Source organism: Mytilus edulis, chromosome 4 (genome assembly GCF_963676685.1).
Source record: "Mytilus edulis chromosome 4, xbMytEdul2.2, whole genome shotgun sequence".
Classification (NCBI taxonomy): Eukaryota; Metazoa; Mollusca; class Bivalvia; order Mytilida; family Mytilidae; genus Mytilus; species Mytilus edulis.
In genome coordinates, this window is record NC_092347.1 from 83,388,839 (window position 1) to 83,409,477 (window position 20,639).

General features: G+C 30.0%; 2 protein-coding genes across 3 annotated transcripts; one reads left to right on the forward strand and one right to left on the reverse strand.

The window, feature by feature from the left end:
- Positions 1-924: 924 nt before the first annotated feature.
- Positions 925-10,988, reverse strand: LOC139520775 (3'-5' exoribonuclease 1-like). 2 transcript variants are annotated; one of them, XM_071313708.1, is made up of 6 exons: positions 10,828-10,988; positions 9,108-9,345; positions 7,458-7,668; positions 3,095-3,178; positions 2,160-2,269; positions 925-1,911 (listed from the first exon to the last, which is right to left on the reverse strand). In XM_071313708.1, the coding sequence occupies exons 2-6, from the start codon at positions 9,323-9,325 to the stop codon at positions 1,458-1,460; spliced, it is 1,077 nt and encodes a 358-aa protein (XP_071169809.1). In that variant the 5' UTR covers positions 9,326-9,345; positions 10,828-10,988; the 3' UTR covers positions 925-1,457. The 2 variants fall into 2 exon arrangements, with proteins under 2 accessions (XP_071169809.1, XP_071169810.1); XM_071313709.1 differs by having other exon boundaries at positions 10,918-10,977.
- Positions 10,989-11,141: 153 nt separating this feature from the next.
- Positions 11,142-20,074, forward strand: LOC139520776 (uncharacterized). The gene is made up of 5 exons (XM_071313710.1): positions 11,142-11,265; positions 13,061-13,283; positions 14,672-14,804; positions 15,653-15,807; positions 16,911-20,074. Exons 1-5 carry the CDS (start codon positions 11,207-11,209, stop codon positions 17,283-17,285), a joined length of 945 nt encoding a protein of 314 aa, XP_071169811.1. The 5' UTR covers positions 11,142-11,206; the 3' UTR covers positions 17,286-20,074.
- Positions 20,075-20,639: the final 565 nt, after the last annotated feature.

A 20,639-nucleotide genomic window follows, 5' to 3' on the forward strand; every position in this document is an offset into this window, starting at 1 on the left:
AAAAACTTTAACCTGAAACTCACACTTTCATTTTCTATGTTCAGTGGACCGTGAAATTGGGGTCAACAGTTTAACTTGACTGTAAAATTAGAAAGATCATATCATAAGGAACATGTGTACTAAGTTTCAAGTTGATTGGACTTCAGCTTCATCAGAAACTACCTTGACCAAAAACTTTAACCTGAAACTCATACTTTCATTTTCTATGTTCAGTGGACCGTGAAATTGGGGTCAAAAGTTTAATTTGGCTGTAAAATTAGAAAGATCATATCATAAGGAACATGTATACTAAGTTTGAAGTTGATTGGACTTCAGCTTCATCAAAAACTACCTTGACCAAAAACTTTAACCTGAAGCGGGACAGACGGACGGACGAACGAACGGATGCACAGACCAGAAAACATAATGCCCCTCTACTATCTTAGGTGGGGCATAAAAATTGATCTGTGGTATTAAGGATTGTGTATAAGTTTCATAACATTTGGTTATCAGAGGCAAACTTCAGTTAGAGAACAGAAACGCAAAATGCCGCAATTTTTCCATTTGTAAAGATGCATAAAACTCTAGAAAAGTAAAATTTACAATTCCAAAATTCAAACTTGATCTGCATTTTATGATAATAAGCATTGTGTACTAGTTTCATAACATTTGGTTGAGGTAAACTTATGTTGTAGAATGACAGTAGAAACAAAATTATAAAGAACTAAAGTTGCTAATCACATGTATGTCATATCAACTTATTGTAAAATAAATATGTCCAGACAATTCAGAGCCAAAAGTTTGATTAGTATCATAGAAATCAGTGCATATCATGTATTTTTCAAAAGGTCTGTCAGATGTTTTATTGTACATGCAGAGGTGTTAACAATTTATAAATTGATAGCTAATTTGCTGATGCTGTACAAAAGCAATAATACATCTGAACAAAATTTATAGTTTTATGAGATTATCAAATATAATGTACATTATTCATGTATTTTTCTTATCATTTCTAAACTTTTGAAGAGTAGATATTCAAACACATTTTAAACCTTCTTCTTGAGTACAACTGTATCATGATGCTTTTCCAAGGAACCTGCCTTTGTCAATACTTATACAATAGCTAAACAGTACCGTTATGTAGATGTGCTATCACTGAAGTCCGTTTTTTATATATTTACTGCAATTTGTCAATAAAATGTAATCACAGAAATCATATATCAAATATCACAGCCAACAGGTGATTCTTCTTGTATTTTTCTCTGTTTTTGGACAAACATAAACATTTAGTTTTGATAATATATAAATTTAGATATGGCTCAAGAAACATATTGGCAAAATTTAGTGAATTGTAATATATGGTAGGATCTGACTTTCATGTGTTTTTGAGAAGCCATAACTGATAAATATCATAAAAAATTAACTATGTCCTGGGAACATCATAAATTTACATCTATAAAATGTTTTTTATAATTAATTTACGATCTTTGAATCCTATAATATTCCAATAAATCATCAACTTCTTCTGTTTCATTAGCTGCTCCATCATTGGTCAGATGTAAACCGTCCATTGATTGGTTCAATTCTTCCTCACTTGTACTTTCCTTTGGAGAATCAGGAGTAATATGCTTAGACTTGAATGCATTTTCATTTCTATCATAGTGAAGGTATTCATTGACTTTCAGTTCACAGCCATCTTCAGCAAGTCTAATGGCAATTCTTGCAATATTTCTAGAGTCATCAAGTCCTGAATGTAAATGACCTTCAAATGTCATTCCTAAATTTTCAAGCATATCATTTAGTTTTGTCCTCCTACACTGGTAAAAGTTAGAATAGGCTTTACGTAGATTTATCCATTTTCCTCCCCATCGTGGATAAGTTATCTTGTTTTGGCGACACTGATGGTACATAAATCTACTCATGTCCCATGGCCTGAAATAAGTAGTAATTCATTATAGAAATAAATACAAGAAGTTTAAAAAGAGTGTTTCAAAGAGTCTTAAAAAGCTTTTAAAGGCTTTCCATTGTAAATCTAATAAAAAAGATAGTGGATACCATTTAAAGTGAGCACAAAAAATCTGAAGTAGAAAAACCAAATTTCTACAATTTAATCTTACAGACTAATAAATAAATGTGATGACTAAATGTAGTTTATGATATCTTTATCCACGGTTATTTACCCATCAGTGAGAACTGCAAATTTATTTTTAGCTCCCAGTTCATGTGATTTCATCCAATCCTCCATCCGTCTCAAAACTTTTGGAAATTCCTCAGCGCTGTCAACTTTATCCTGAAGAAAAAAAAGTATAGACTTCAGTGGTTGTTGTTTGTTTATGTGTTAAATATTTGTTTTTCGTTAATTTTTTTTATGGCATAAATTAGAGTTAGTTTTCTCGTTTGAATTGTTTTATATTTGTCGTTTCAGAACCTTTTAAAGCTGACTATGTGGTATGGGATTTGCTCATTGTTGAAGGCCATACAGAGACCTATTGTTGTTAATTTCTGTGTTATTTGGTCTCTTGTGAAAAGTTGTCTCATTGGAAATCATACCACATCCTCTTTTTTATATTAAATATAATTAATGATAATCCCATCCCTCTCTTTCAATACAAATTCATGAAAATAACATTGATTCAAATAGAAACAGCTAGAATTCAGTGTTCCATATAGTGATTACAGAAACAACTGTCTTTCACTATTATAATTGTTAAGATCTAAACCATGCAGCTCCAAATCCAATTTTAATGAAATAGCAATAAATTTGATCAGTCAATGTTATATATAAAATTGTACTTTGAAATCTCATGAAAATTATACCAAATGTCCATATTTTATATTGACAGTGACTTACTGTTTATTGCCAATGGGTTTTATGTGAAAGATATGGTATACAAAAATTTGCACATAAATATAAATTGTATGTATATTTAAGGAGAATAAATCCTGATTAGTTAATGTCCAATCAGCAAAAATCCAACTTATTTGTCTTTCAACTTGTTGCAATGCATTAAAAAGCATTTGCACCCTCCAAACTGCAAAACATACAGATAATTTGAATTACTTCACATCCAAACACAAAAATGTATTTCTAAAATAGTGAGAAAATAGTAGTTACCTGTGTAATACCAGTGAGCTGAACACAGAATTCTGATAACTGTGGATTTATCCTTGGTTTGCAGTATGAATGGAACTCGTCAACCTAATATATATTGGGTAAAAAGATGTATCATTATGTAATATTTCTTTTTCATACAATAAATTTAACACAAGGACAAAGCAATATTTACATTTTGCTGGTACTGTAGATGTATTCATTATTATTTGTTGGGTATCAATTTTTGTGGGTTTTGTTGGAACAGGTGAACCACGAATTCAAATATTCAACGAATGACTAATTTTGTAGAAGTCTTGTACATGTTGTATGCAGAGGTTGGCAAAACCTTTAAATCAAATATCCACGAAAATGTAATTTTTCCTGAGTCCACTAAAATTGATATCCACGAAGAGAAATGAATCCACAATAACCTTCCAATTATGTAGATTTAAATTAGAGTTCTTATGTAATTTTTTATTTTGCTTTTCAGAAACATTTTTGTTGTTGCATAAATTGAAGTACATGTTGAGCCATTAACACTGGGGTAAAGCTGATGACCGTAACTGCATTCACGGTCATCCCAAGATGTCGGATGAAAAATTAGGTCAGTTTCTGTATTGTCTGTTAAAGTGTTTCTATATCATTTTCTTTACAAATCATACATTGAAACGATGTAAATTTATAAAAGAATCACTCGGAAATCACTAATTACTTCCGAGAAATGTGCATGAAAAGGGAAATTCGATTTGAAAAAATCGTTCAGATGACCGTAAATCATAATCAAAATATTTTCAAGATGACCGTAACATAAAACAAGGATGACCGTAATTGGTAAAAAGATGACCGTAACTTGTAAAGGATGACCGTAATTTGTAAAGACTGACTGTAATTTATATAGGACGACCGTAACTTTTATAGGATGACCATCAATTCTAAGAAATATCCGTATTGTATTCAAAGCTTTTTTGTTGAGTTTGTCGATATCAATAGGGGATCGGTTAGCGGATATAAATATGTTTCATACATTTTTTTTAAAACTATAATATAATTGGCCGTATTTTGGATTTATGACAATGATAGGTAATTGCATATTTCTCGTAAATAATGAAATATTTATTGATAACAACGTTAAAATTTTAACACAAATTGACAGCGATACGACGAATATTTGAAGAAACATGAATGTGTCCCTAGTACACGGATGCCTCATCTACACTACCATTTTCTATGTTTATTGGACTGTGAAAATGGGATAAAACTGTAATTTGGCATTAGAATTAAAAAGATCATACCATAGGGAAAATGTGTACTAAGTTTCAATTTTATTTAACTTGAAGCTGGACAAACGGACAAACAAACAGACGAACAGACGAACGTACGCACAGACCAGAAAAACATAATGCCAATAAATGGAGCATTAAAAACATTAATAATACATACGAATATTTGGTAATCGAGTCTGTGTATGGTTCCAGAGGGCAGATTAAAATCTTAATTTGTCTTGATATATGCAGGCGGAAACACTTTTGAAATAGAACAAAAGTATCGAAGCTCTTTGTTTATCGAGAAAGCGATAAATGTTTTCTGTAATGTTTGATATAGTAACAAAATTTTAAGAAGTTAATAGAAACAAATAAAACGACAATTTTCTTCTCAATTACGAAGTGTTTTACTTTAAAAACACCATTTGCATAAGTTTTCAATGTATCTATTACATAATAATGCAAAACAATAAGATATCTAGTCGACGACATAGGTATCTATAAGTTGGATGTAGAAAATGCATAATCTCCGATTTTTTTTTTACCACGGACGGAGAACATATCAATCTTTTAGTTCAGAAAAATTCGTGTCTGCCCTTCCATTATGTGAATCAAGAAAAAATTCCCCAAAATAGGTAACGATTGTATCGAAAAGAGAAAATCGAGTGCACCTTTTTATGTTAGGGCATGTTTGGGGTGTATATTTTGTCTTTAAAACGTACAAAGCAAGAGTATTTGATATAGCATCTGGCTTCAGATTCTATCATTTTTATATATCAAAGCTACAGGTTGACTTTATAACGTAAAAAATGACAGTACGAAAAGATGAAATATATGGGTCAAGTGAAATACCTATCTAATGAATCACAAAAAGAGAGTAGGTGTGTTCGAATTGCTATTTTTTTCTAAAAGTACTTGACGACAGTCTTTTAATTTGGATGATGAAAATGGATATCTTCGAAAAAATATGATTTTCTTGTGTGTGATAACTAGGGTTTATAATCTTCAACCACTGAAAATGTTTAGTCTGCCCTTCCACGAAATATTTAATTAGAATTTTTTTAAATGCTTAAGAATTTTCGAAAATTCCACCTGACATCCAAACAGACAATATTTTTTAAGTTTAATCAATGCAGACAAGATCATTAACTGATGCTCATTAGCTAGTAGATACATTTGTCTTTTAAAATATAACTGACATATAACGATTGATCGTAATGGTGCTATGTGGATAAATTTATCAGTTTTCAAGAGCAAAATTGACAGAGAGTCATCCCTACAGTGGCTTCCATTTCTACGATTGTGAGCATGAACTGGCGTAATAGGGAGATAATTTTGAAGAAGTAGAATCCTGACTATATGAATAACATTTCTGTATATATACAAATAACCAACAACGTTCCCCCTTGTGATACGCTATTCGTACAAGACTATTTTAAGGATCTACTTTGCTGGAGCTCACCTTCACTAGTTTAGTCGTATGATATTTTCAAAATATTTCTGTTATTTTATTTGCACGACAAAATGGAAGACGATATAATATCAATTGATGTACATGCATTGGCATTTTTAAAAATGTGTATTTATTATATGTCATTAAAAGGAATCCCAGAATTAAAAAAAAATCTTTTGTCGAGCAGTTGCATGGAGGCTGTGCACCGCATTTTTTCATTATACTTGTAAAGTGTCATTTTATCGTGCTTTTGTAGCATGTTTTCCCTACCTGTTCATTTGCATGTCTTTTTGCAAATTCATTTAAAAAAAAATTAAACCCTCTACTGTAAAAAAAAAATACATATGGTAATCTTTGCATTTGAAGCACGTCTTATTTTCTTCTACCTATAGGATAATACTCTCATATTAATATGTTTATACCAACACGATTAATCATTTGATACAAAAAGGTAGTTATATAAACACGGATATTTCTTAGAATTGAGGGTCATCCTTTAAAAGTTACGGTCATCATTTACAAATTACGGTCATCTTAAAAGCAATTACGGTCAGCCTTGTTATGAATCGCTGATTCTGTTACGGTCATCTCGATTGCGATTTACGGTCATCTGAACGATTTTTTCAAATCGAATTTCCCGTTTCATGCACATTTCTCGGAAGTAATTAGTGATTTCCGAGTGATTCTTTTATAAATTTACATCGTTTCAATGTATGATTTGTAAAGAAAATGATATAGAAACACTTTAACAGACAATACAGAAACTGACCTAATTTTTCATCCGACATCTTGGGATGACTGTCAATTGCAGTTACGCTCATCAGCTTTACCCCAGTGTTTAATTTCTAACTATATCAGGAACCCTCAAAGCCAAACATTTGAAATCCCAAGATGTATAAGTACCGAAACCGTTGAAGAGCTACATGTATAGTAAGTAAGTAAGTAAGTAAGTAAGTAAGTAAGTAAGTAAGTAAGTAAATTTTATTGGTTTAAAATCCAAAATTACAGGATTGATACCAAGACAATACAAATTTGTTATACACAAACATACAAACATATATATATCATAACAATTTCATAAACATTATATGAGGAGGTTGTACCACAAAGTTATTTAGTGCTTAATAAAGCATTTCTAGAAATGTACATGTCGCTTATAAATTTAACAATAATTCTAATTATATCAGTCTCAACACACGTATATAAAAATTTAAATCTTGCTTCATTAGTCATATTTAAAAAAGAGGGAACTATTTCACTAATTTTGGAAAACAGTTGGTCTCTAATTATATTTAGTTTTGTACATTTTAAAGTGAAATGAAATTCTTCTTCAACTTCTAAGAGGCACAAAGGACAAATTCTTTCTTCTACAGGGGTTTTAGTGTGACGCCCTTGTTCAATTCTAAGAACACTATTACTAATACGAATTTTAGCAAAATGCCCTATTACTTTTCTGTCTATATTTAACAATAAATAGGTTTCCAATTTATAATTTTCTTTAAGCTGTCTATATGTTCGTATATGAGTGGGACATAACAGGTGGGCATGAAGTTTTATTTCACAAGCATTGAAGTTAGAGGAATAAAGGTGAAAATAAAATCTATTGAAATCAAAAGCTGAAAAATCTTTTCTTATGACTATCTTGTTAATCTTTTGGCTTAAGACTCACCACTTGTTTGCTTTCTACGCAGACTAGAATAACAGGAAATTCTATAATTTCATGGTCATAGTTATCATTATTCTCTTCACAGGTTGCTTCAAAATCTATGACCATTAAAAACTCTGGTAAACTCTTTTTAGGTGTTGGAACATGGGCTTTTGTCAGCTTCTTCTCTCGATAATAAGTCTTCAATCTTTTCTTTAAAACATCAGTTACACCTCTGAAAGCAATAAAAATAAATTACAAAGTTAGTTGCTTCAACCTCAATAACTGGAACTTAAAGTTTGCATTATATTTCAAAACCATTTTTAGGAAGCTTACATTTCAGAGAAAAATAAGTTTCATAACAATGCTGTTCTTTGGGCAGAAGGGTAAGTATATTATTGTGTTGTTCATCACAAATTAAAGTATCACCCATGCTTGCTTCCTAAATAATATATCTGTGTGTCACCCATAGAGTTGTGGCATGTCAACGTATAGTTGTAGAGTAAGTGGGGGTTGACATTCAAAACACTAGGAATGTATTTCATAGTTTTACCATAATTGTTAATTATGATGATTTCATTCACAAACTTTTTAAAAGTTATAAACAAAACTATAAATCAGCAAAAATCTATCAATCTTGAATTTTAAAATCAATTTAAAAATGACATTAGATTGAACATTTATAAGCTAAAATTTAAAACTCTTTAGAACAGGGCTTAATTTCTCTAGTCCCTCTGATGTTTAAATAGACAGATTTTTTTTCAAAATAACAAACCAATGAGATTTTCATTGTCAATGAAATAGTAAATTGAGTAATTCAATGTATAGCAAGTATTATTTTTTTAAAGCAATACAATCAAACTCTCTATCATGTCTATAAGAGCAATGCATATTGTAGTCAAACTCTCTATCATGTCTATAAGAGCAATGCATATTGTAGTCAAACTCTCTATCATGTCTATAAGAGCAATGCATATTGTAGTCAAACTCTCTATCATGTCTATAAGAGCAATGCATATTGTAGTCAAACTCTCTATCATGTCTATAAGAGCAATGCATGTTGTAGTCAAACTCTCTATCATGTCTATAAGAGCAATGCATATTGTAGTCAAACTCTCTATCATGTCTATAAGAGCAATGCATATTGTAGTCAAACACTCTATCATGTCTATAAGAGCAATGCATATTGTAGTCAAACTCTCTATCATGTCTATAAGAGCAATGCATATATATTGTAGTCAAACTCTCTATCATGTCTATAAGAGCAATGCATATTGTAGTCAAACTCTCTATCATGTCTATAAGAGCAATGCATATTGTATGTAGTCAAACTCTCTATCATGTCTATAAGAGCAATGCATATTGTAGTCAAACTCTCTATCATGTCTATAAGAGCAATGCATATTGTAGTTTAGTAGTATACAACTTATCTTTGACTACTATTCTCAAATATTATGTGAACTGATTAAAATTGAGAATGAAAATGGGGGATGTTATGTGTCAATGAGACAACAACCAAATCAAAAGATCAGAAAGCATGAAAAATACTCAATGTCTCTTCTTTTCAATTATCCAAATGTATGAAGACCATATATCAATTAACATTATCTCAATGCAAAGAGTTTCATAAACTCTACCAATAATATAAATTTTCCAAATTTCCAAATATTTTACCTTGAATCAAGCTTTAATTCTCCTAATTTTGCAATAAGTTCTTCTCTAGGCATTCTGTTGATTTCTCCATTGATGACAGATAATTTTTTGAATACAGGGTTACTGTACTGGCCGTCTTTGATCCCTTTTAACCGATGAACTTTGACTGATGTCAACGAGGAGCTTGATCCCTCTGGATCAACACCCTCATCTACTGACACTTTAGATCCTGATGACATTCTTACATAAATTATTTTTTCTAAAATAAAAGGTATATTCATACATTGAGGAATCATTAACAGCATCTAATATATATGTCAGTACAAACATGTACCTCGTAAACATGATAAAGACATATCAGATTCTGTTCACTTTTTTCTTCTCTTCAGTCTTGAATGATAAAGAATAATTATAGATTTAAGGGTCTAACCTAGGATTTTTTAGAGGCAGAAGAGGTCAACATCTTGGAAAGAGTGAAATTCTGTTAATGTGTTGGTTTGCGTGGTGTTTTAATGCTTATCTATGAAATATATACATTGAGAAAATTGATTGAGACACATCATTTGTACTGACAATTTGAATTCAAGTTTAAATGTGTTTGTAGTATATCATGCATTAGTCTCATGCTAATCTACCCCAAATCAGTTAAAAACTATTCTCAATTTGATTCTAATAGCTTAGGACTTAGGTTGTTTTAAACTGCTCAAGAATGATTGGGCTATTTAATTTAAAATCAACATTGTAATAATTTTGTAAAAAACATAATGGCTGTCTAGGACATCATGTAAGTTGTAATTTGACATTCAGGTAAATGATTATAGGCCTATAAATGAAGATATAAATAATAAAACAAGAAAGAGCTTATTTTTATTATTTTTGTAAAAGATATCTCTCTTTCTAATGTGTTGGTTTTGGAAACAAAACATGCTTCTGACATACCAGACACTAGTCAGCTGGTAATAAATATAAATTATACAAATCAGAAATGTATAATATGCAACATCCTCATGGTGTAAGTCATCTTATGAACATGATGAAGATATCTAGAACTGTTGCTTGGTTTCCTGTTTAATACAAAGTTTAAATAGTTTTGAATGTAAAATCCAAGGATGTTCAAAGATGTGTTGCATTTAACTTTAACCTGAAGCGGGACAGACAGAAGAACGAATGAAAGAACAAACAAACGGACACAGACCAATAAATGGGGCATAATAAGAAGTGTGGAAAACAGATATTCCAGACTGACAGACAGACGGACAGACAGACAGTGGAAAACTTAGAGTTCCTATCGACTAAACCAGTCATTTTTTTCCAAGAGGGCCTGAGACTGAGTGGAGGACTATCTAGATAAAATGAAATGAAAACCTGGCTGTTTGTTTAAATTTTGGGATAACAACACAAATACAGAATTTTAAATTTGCTTGCTTTACTAATTCTGATTTCAGTAATTCCTGTTAATTCTAATGACTTATATTCTCTAAAAATAATGTATCCTGTCTTGAGTTACAATAATGCATGCTTGAGGAAAAGGGGGGGGGGGGGGGGGGTAATAATTGTTTTGGAAAATGGCAATTGGTATTACAATCTGTATCTTGTTAATTGGGTAAAAGGAAAATGTTTATCACTTTTTGTAAGAGTTGACATTGAGTCGTTTCAAATTATGGCAATTTATTTTAATTTTATTCATGAATGCAACCATGCACCATCCATTCGTTGAATTTGTTTTCAACGAGTTGATTACCATTGTTAAAAGCTGTTTGATACAAAGTGAGCACATAATTTTTTGTCAGTCTTCAATATGCACAAGACAGAGTTATAATGTATTTTCTACTTCTTTTTCTGTGTGTTCTTCTGTCTGCTGCTTGTCTAACCGCTTAGCTCGTTGAAAAACACTTCATGCTCACCTTTAGGGACCAACTGAAGCCCTGTCTTCGAAATAAAAAAGATCAATGGTATAGCTATATAAAATAAAAGAATAAAAATACCATAAAATATAAATAACAAAGAAATATACTGATAACTTTACATTAAAAAAATCCCTCTTTTATATCGCTTACACCATTTTCTACTTTCACTTTCAACAGGATGTGATAAAAACACTTGGTAGAAATTGAATCAACATGCTTATGTATTTCACATTGACAGCGTTTCTGTTGGTTGTAGAAACACTTGCTGTAGGGTATGCTATGCACTACATGTTTTTTTACATATATATATATATATCAAAAGTTCGAATAAGAATTACAATTTTACTGGCCTAATAATTGGCTTCATACATTTTGCTTTAGCTTTATTTACTATAATTTAGCTTTATTTACTATAATTTAGCTTTTTGGTTTGTTTAGCTTGATCTTGACATGGTAGGGTTATAATTCAAATTGACATTAGTACACCACACACTGTCATGTAGCTATTAATGCTAAAAATCTCCTTACCTTTCAAGATTTCCATTTGCAAATGTTTTGATGATGACGTGACAATGCTGTGTATTCGTATTCAGGTTCACCAAGGGCGTCAGTGAGGACATGTCAACTGGAATTCATGAAAATATAGCATCCTTTCATAGATCCTTAATAATTAACTACTGTGTCCTAATAGGTGGCATTCCAAATTTCAATGAAAATAAAGGCTCAATCTTTTATTCCAACATACACTGACATACTTTAACTAATCCTTAAGTAATCCTCAAAAAGTTGATGGTATTCCGTAACTAAAGAAGAAGAACTAAAACATTTAAGACCCAATCGGATTATCCTAACATCATAAAAAAAAGGTTCTTTAGCCCCACTATCAAGGAAATTTCTCTAGGAATCTCTACCAAAAGTAACAATTAAAAAGACAATTGCATGTTCTTTTGGATTTTATAGATAATTGCGGATTGGTCAAACTTTGACAGACACAATTATAAGTTCAAAGTTCAAAGTTCTTTATTTTCCAATTAAGGGCCCCTGATGGGACATAATGACAACAATACACAATACATTCTGATTCTTCACATAAACAATAAACATATAATGAAGATAAAATTAAAATTTCAATTCACATGATTCACATGAACATGATGAAGAGAATATAATATCATAGAATATATATATCATATAAAATGTCACAACATAAAACAATTGTTATTATTTATAAGTTATGTTAGTTCTTGAAATAGGGCACTAGCTGTCAAATTCATGTTCACTGATTTCATTTAAATTCTCATACTAAACTTAAAACATACTAAAATTGATAAAATGTATATATCCAAATGAAAAAAGTCTTAAAAAATGCATGAACTCAAAATTATGTATCAGCATTTCGTGTGTAGTTTTGTATTATAGACACCATCTAATTAACTTTTGAGGTGACCTTCCGAATGTGAAGTTAAAACAATGAGTTTTTGTTTATTGAATCAGTCAATCAAATGATTTACCCTTGTTTCACTTTCAATGTTAACATTCTTTTCCTTTTAGAATCAGTAAATCAAATAGGGATTCTTTCTTATTTTAGAAACTTTTATTAATACAGTAACCTTTATATATGTACATGTATCACATACACTGGCATCAGTACATAATTGTTCTTGTTGTTTGTATAATGCATTCTTAATTTTAAGTCTGCCTTTTAAATTTGAATGAATGGTTAACATTGTTATCTAAAGCTGGAAGCTGGAACCATCTAAAAATAATGAGTTTATGAAAAAAAGAAAAAAAAAGAAAAAGGGAAGTTATCAGTTTAGTAAAGATTTTTTTTTAAAAATCCAATAATTATACACACTACATAGTTGTCACATACCCTTCAAATTTGAAATGATTTACTATCATCAAAACCTTGAATGAATTTGACTAGCAGTAAAATATGAAATTGGAAAAAATATGCGATTTGGGGTTTTGGGGAGACTTGTTTCATTTTAGCAATGTGGTGAGGGTGTGGAGCGCTAAAGAGAGTATGTGTTTGTTTTTACTCATAAAGATTAATTAATTTTTCAGAAAGTCAACAGAATTTGTGACATCATGTTTTACTGGAAATGATTTGACTAACTTGAAGAATGAGTCCTGTGGTGAAAATATAACTAATTGTTACTATACAGTGACCATACCAGAAAAGAGTCTAACATACAACAAGGAACACAGTAAACATGATTTAGTCTACAATATGTCATGTGACTTTTTAAGTGTTTGTAACAAGTCACTTGAAAATCAGTATGTTGAGGTAAATTTATTAAAATGAAAACTTGTAAGTTAATTTACAATGTATAATATACACATACTTAGAATGATAGAAGTCAGATTTTAGGAATATAAAATGATTTCATACATTCTCTTTCCTTTTCAAATCAGATTTTGAGAAAATAAAATGATTTCATACATTCTCTTTCCTTTTCAAATCTTATTGATTATAAGATCATTTATAAAGGTCACCTTGTCCATCAATGTATCCCCAAATTGCCACAAATTTGCATTAATTTTTTACAGTTTCAAACTACTGTTAAAGTGACCCATGATAGCACTTTTATATTGTACATTAAAGGAATTAATCTTAATGTCCATCCCATCACTGTTTACATAGTTAATTTAAAAAATAAACTTGATCAAAGATTGTATCTTGCTACACTCAGTCATGCCTTAACTATTTTGAATATTTCCTGAATGATTGACAGAAGGACTATAGTAATAGTTTAATTATAAAAGACCTTTATCTTATTATCAATGCTTTCCTTAATCAGAAGTTATATTTTTTATAAAATTTTTAACATGTTTAACCCCACCACTGTCTATATGTGCCTGTCGAAGTTAAGAGTCTGTTGATGTATATTATTTATGTTTCATTTAGTGTTTTGTAAATAAATCAGACTGCTATTTTTTCTTGTTCATGTTGTTGGAATTGTTATTCAGTTGTCATTTTTATGCATTTTATAGCTTACAATGGGGATAATTGGTTTTGCTCATTGTTGGCGGTTGAACATTGAGCTATGAAGGTTAAATTCTATGTCTTTTCATCTCTGTTTGAGAGATGACTCTTTATAAAACATCCACACTTGAAAAATGGTTAATCCACTATTTTCATATATTTGATCAGAAAAGTTAATCTTTGATAGAAGTTAAGGAACTCGTTTTGAGCACTGAAATACAAGTGCTAGAGCACTTATTAGAAGCCAAAATGAATCCATAATATGGTTGTAGCTTTGATGAATTTTGCTAGGGAATTACAATCAATAGCTTTCTGAAATTTGTTAAGCGATCAAGCTACATGTATTACTGTGTGACACTATAACAAATTCATCATTAATTAAGCAGTTTCCTGTGATAGGATACTAATTAAAAAATATGTTTTAAACATAATTTCATAAAGGCCATGTCTCATTTTTAGGGAACTTCAAATAAGATCTTCCTGTAATTTGTTATCTGACTTTCTGTGAACATGCATTACAGTTTATCTTGTTTTCAGACTAATTTAACTAATACTTAAAATGGGGGCTTCACTATTTAGTTTGAGTTCACATTTCTTCTTGTTGTGATATATATCAAACTCCATATATGTGGTAACAAAATTGATATTTATCAAACTCCAAATATATAAAATTTGATTTTTTTCTTCAGATTTCAAACTTTACAAAAAATGGTACGACACATCAGTTTTGCTGTAACACAAACAACTGCAACAAACCAGTCATCACTGATAATATAAAAAAGAAGTGTTATAATGTTTATAAACATGATAATATATCAGAAGGTACTAGTTAGATTAACTCTCAGTCTTGTGTCATATGTTAATACAAAAATGTATGTAGAAAAAAGAAAAACAAGGCCTCCCCATATCAGTTAGCAAAAAATGATTTTCTGTTCCATATGAGTTTAACATTTACTGGTGCCAGTGAAAATTGGTGAAGGGAATCAATTAGGGATAAATTAAATCCAAAACCTTACAAAATGATATTACATGTTGGGTATTAATCTGTGGTGAAATTAAATTCAAATATAAGTATGATATGGTTTTATTGATGGTAAAAGTGTGACTGCTGTATTATGATTTTACCACAAATAAAAAATCTTTCTAAATGATTAAGTTATCTTAAAAATATTGAACATGTTGAATCAGAAGACTAAGTGATATTGCATAATTGATTTTAATGAGGTAATTTACCATGAACTGATGACGTTGTGGTCATATCAACTTGAAACTTAGTACACACCTATAAAATAAGGAGATGTGGTATGATAACCACTGAAACAAGTGTTTAACCAGATAGTAAAAATTATGTTCATTATGATGTGAAGGTTTTAAATTATATGCAAAATAAGGATTTTCACCCAAAATGTGTGGGTTTCCCCTCAGCTTTGAGTTTTGGTCAAATGTAGTTTACCGATATATTGTGGTTACATCAATTCGAAACTTTAGTAGAACACTTGTTCATTATGATGTGAACTTATAAAAATATTTTCCGAACTGTGGTTTCAACCCAGATTTCATTGTTCACTGAACTTTTAAATTTGATATATAGAACAGATACTAGGGCATTCTTTGTAAACAGGCTGATCATGTAAAAATGTGGTATCAATTGTACTTGTCACTTATTACAGGTTCAATTAAAGAGTGTTTGTATTCTGATTCTCAATGCTCAAGCTTTACAAGACACATGGAAAGTGGAGAGAAAATTCAATACTATTCCTGTGGACACAACCTTGGATTATTTAATATATCATGTGAAAGTAGTCAAGAAAGTCATTGTAAAAATGTAAGTATTGTGGTCTAAATAGATATCAAAGGTACCAGGATTATGATTTAGTACGCCAGACGTGTGTTTGTCTACATAAGACTCATCAGTGATGCTCATATCAAAATATTTATAAAGCCAAACACGCCCAAAGTTGAAGAGCATTGTCATTGTAAAAATGTAAGTATTGTAGTCAAGAGTCATTGTAAAAATGTAAGTATTGTAGTCTAAAGAGTCATTGTAATAATGTAAGTACTGTAGTCAAGAGTCATTGTAAAAATGTAAGTATTGTAGTCCAAAGAATCATTGTAATAATGTAAGTACTGTAGTCAACAGTCATTGTAAAAATGTAAGTATTGTAGTCCAAAGAGTCATTGTAATAATGTAAGTATTGTAGTCTAAAGAGTCATTGTAATAATGTAAGTACTGTAGTCGAGAGTCATTGTAAAAATGTTAGTATTGTAGTCCAAAGAGTCATTGTAATAATTTAAGTACTGTAGTCAAGGGAGTCATTGTCATTGTAATAAGGTTAGTATTGAAGACAAAAGAGTCATTGTTATTGTAATAATGTAAGTATTATTTTCTAAATAGTCATGGTAATAATGTATGCATTGTAGTCTAAAGAGTTCTTGTCATATGTAAGTATTGTAATCTACAATTTGTAGTCTAAAGAGTCATTGTAATAATGTAAGTACTGTAGTCAAAAGAATCATTGTAATAATGTAAGTATTGTAGTCAAAAGAGCCATTGTAATAATGTAAGTACAGTAGTCAAAAGAATCATTGTAAAAATGTAAGTATTGTATTCAAAAGAGTTATTGTACTAATCTAAGTATATATATTGTAGTCATTGAAGAGTCATTGTTATAATGTAAGTGTCTCATTTTACTGACTTTTTTTTTATAGTTTTTCTTAACTAAAACTACATATGTAAGCTATTATAATCTACTTCTTTCATTTATCTTTATCCTTTAACTTTATAATTTTCATTACCTCTTTGAAAACACTGAGGGAAATTTTATAAGTCATGATGGTTCTGTTAATATAGTAAAATTTAGGACACAAATAAATCTTATGCTAATAAATAGAAAAATGTTGCTAAATCTTTATTTTCTTTCTTTCAAGGTAAGTGTACCAGTAGGAGGTGTTGAAACGAAGGCAGAATTGTGTTGTTGTTATGGTGATTTGTGTATGACTCCACCATTCAATTATACTAACAGTAATATAGCCCTAAACTTGACCTCTAATGGTACAATATGGATTGCAGACAACAAAATTGAACATCCAACACCAAATAACAAGAAGTACACTGATTGGTTGTTTTATGGCGGACTGATTGCAGCTGCATTGTTAATTGTAGTTATAATAGTTGCTGCCATTATTGTTGGAGTAAAGTGTCGGAAGAAAAAAGAAACTAATAGACTAATGCTTGCTTATACTCGAATTGCTGCAGATGAAACACCTGACGATGATGCAGATGTTAGAATGCTTCTTGGATGAGGTTGTGATTAAAACAGATGTGAGAAGGTGCTTTGACAATGCTATAGATGGTATGAGGGTGGTAATGGGGGTACCTTCATGTTGAATCGCGGTAAAATTTCTTGCCAAATGATATTAACAGTAATTTTTGGTGCATGACGATAAAATGTGCACTTTCTTTTAGATGATAAAACAATCAAATGAATGATTTTGACGAATCTTGTTAATTTTGTTAATTTTTTTCCCAAAAAAAACCAGTAACGTTTTTTATTTGAAACCTCTGACGAATCACGGTAAGGATATTTTGATGAATCACGGTAAAATTTTAATCAATTTGACACTAATGGTAGCCAAAAATGACTGTTTGACGCCTGACAGTAAAGGGCATTACTACCCTCTGGTATGATACTCAAAGATTAAATTTATGAAATCCATGCTTCATTAGCAAACTATATATTGAATAATTTAAAATCAGTCATGCAGAAACAGTTATTTTTTTTTAATTTTATTTGACTAGGTACATTACAATATAAAAGATGGGAATCTCATATACTCAAAATGGAGTAAGGATATGAATGGAAATTAAGAATACATTTAAAACTTTAATGTTGTGAAGTTTAAACCATTCTATTGTACAATTGTTTGTTTCATTGGCTTGTATCTTATAAAATCAAATAATGATCTATTACATGTAGCAGCTAGATTTAGCTATGAACCTAACCAAAACTTGACAAAATTTTGTTTTGCAGGATATTTATTTATTTAAGAGACAGATTTGTTTCCAGGAGACTGGGATAGTTGTAATGTATTCAGATACTTTCGAGTCATGAATTATTTAAGAGACAAATTTGTTTCCAGGAGAATGGGATAGTTGTAATGTATTCAGATACTTTCGAGTCATGAATTTACAGTCCCAAATATCTAATTCATATCTGGAAAACTCAATTTGTAATCTTTAAAACAAATTTTGAAAATGTTAATTATGGGAATAACTGTTATTTCATTATTATTGGTTGGAAACCATTTTTTGTGGAATTCATAGGTAAAGCGAACAACTAAATTTAATTTTAAAGAAGTTAAATTGAAAATGGAAACAGGAAATATATGCCAAAGAGAAAACAACCCTACCTAAGAACAGAACAGTACACATTTTCTATAAGCATGTTTTCAAACTTTGACAAAACACAAAATTATATATCCCTGAAAATAAGGTTTTTTTTCAATTCAAAAAAATTGGTAATCAAAACTTTAATATATCCACAGAATTTTAAAATTTTCCTGTATTATGGATTGTTAATTGCTGTAGAAAGTTAGAGTTTCAAAATGCTTTAGCAAGTTAGAGTTTCAGAGTGCTTTAGCAAGTTAGAGTTTCAGAGTCCTTAATTTCAGAAGATATCCAGCAATTAGTACATAAGTCTGTCATAAAAAAAAAATTACTCTTATCACATTAGTTGCAATAAAATACTGTGATTCATTATAATGAGAGGTTGTGTAATGAATATGTTTTGTATATACATCCAAGGCCACTGCCACAAACATTCATTATAACAGATCTTAGATTTTATGCTGGCTACCCCCTCACATATTTAATGCTCTGCAATATTCCACTAAATATTTAGTTGAGAGTTGCAAAGTACTGAACATTACAAGAAGGTGCTCAAGATAAATGTTTAGACTTGTGTCCAAATTTATATTATTTTAATTTTGACAAATTTTGATGATATTTGATAGCTTCATTCTTATATAACCATAGTGTCAAAATAAATAAAGAGCACCTTTGACAGGTGGGAACCTATGTGATGTTAAAACAATGTCATAATATCTGTTCCTGTTGAAACAAATATTCTATATCCTTTATTCCATAATGAAAAAAATACTGTAAAATTTGTTCCATTGAAAATAATACTGGAGAATATTTCTTCCACTTGGAACTTACATTATGAAGGAACTTCTATTTTTTGACACAACACTTACATATTCTAGTATAATTTTGAATTAGTTGATTATTTTATATGGTTGACATTAGAAGAAAATTAATTTATGTTTTTTTTTTATTCCACTTCATTTTGTGTTTTATTTTTTTATTGCTTTGTAGAGATTTTTTTTGATTTGAAATTGGTTTAAGTTTTGTTTTATGATTTGTTATTTATCATTTACACTTGTTGTGCCATGTTTTATTTGTATATAGTAGTTACTTCTCTTTGTGTTCAATGGATTAAGTTATTACATGCATATTTCAAAGCTCCAAAGATTATGTATATTTAGGTGACCGTGTAAGTGAAAGTTTGTTTTATATATTTAAAAGCTGACTTATGTTTTGTTGTATTTATGTTTGGTTTAATAATAAGATACATCACTGATGAGTCTTGTAGATGAAATGTTCATCTGGTACACAATTTTAAGCCTGGTATCTATGATGAGTACATATACAAATAGGTCATCACTGTTTTCATTGTTTATTAGCAGATGCCTTGTTGATGTTTTTATTCTAGTTGCCACCTACTGTAGATTCATTATTATTTGTGGGGTAGCAATTTTATTTTGATTTTGATTGAATTTAAATGTTGAATAAAGTAAAAATTGTCTATTGACTTGTATATAAGCGTTTGCTGAACCATGCAATTAAATTATCTAGGAAATATATACAAATACTTAACCAAATAAATTGGTTCCCACCAAAATAAATGAATCCTCAGTCTGATCACATATTGATGTTAATTTGTGGATATCATGCATGCACTCATTATTGATAGTAACATTATAATGAAATGTTTTTCCTGTTTAGGCATAAATGCAGTAATTCATTCTCATTTTTACTTTTTACTAAAAAAGAGTGCTATGAATTGAATACATTAACGAAATGAAATTAAGAATATTTCAACACAAATATGAAAATGATTTAAGATGACTGATGTACCCATATTTTGACTATTTTATTTATTGTGTCTGTTTATTTAACGCATCAATGTAAATATAACGGAATTTAATGAGACTGTCATTAAAGTGAGAGGGTTAGCGCTATAGAACCAGGTTTAATCCACCATTTTCTACATGCGAAAATGCCTGTACCAAGTCAGGAATATGACAGTTCTTGTCCATTTGTTTTTGATACGTTTTGTTATTTGATTTTGCCATGTGATTATGGACTTTCCGAATTGGTTTTCCTCTAAGTTCAGTATTTTTTTGATTTTACTTTTTAAGAAGTGGTGAAAAGAAGTGTTGAATCAAATTAAAATGTCTTTCTCTTGTTAAAATAATTTCACACAGAGAGTTAAATAGATAAAATAATTACACCTTATGTAAGAATCCGGGGTTTTGATTGGTTAATAGCCAGTGTATTTTTCACCAATTTGCTGTTATCAAATGAATATCGTT

Coding starts and splice junctions, on each gene's coding strand:
- LOC139520775 (XM_071313708.1), bottom strand. CDS start 9,325: ATGTCATCAGGATCTAAAGTGTCAGTAGATGAGGGTGTTGATCCAGAG. Junction 7,669..9,107: donor GAATTAAAGCTTGATTCAAG/GTAAAATATTTG, acceptor TATTGCTTTCAG/AGGTGTAACTGATGTTTTAA. Junction 3,179..7,457: donor GCGTAGAAAGCAAACAAGTG/GTGAGTCTTAAG, acceptor AATATATATTAG/GTTGACGAGTTCCATTCATA.
- LOC139520776 (XM_071313710.1), top strand. CDS start 11,207: ATGCTTATGTATTTCACATTGACAGCGTTTCTGTTGGTTGTAGAAACA. Junction 11,266..13,060: donor GTAGAAACACTTGCTGTAGG/GTATGCTATGCA, acceptor TTAATTTTTCAG/AAAGTCAACAGAATTTGTGA. Junction 15,808..16,910: donor AAGAAAGTCATTGTAAAAAT/GTAAGTATTGTG, acceptor CTTTCTTTCAAG/GTAAGTGTACCAGTAGGAGG.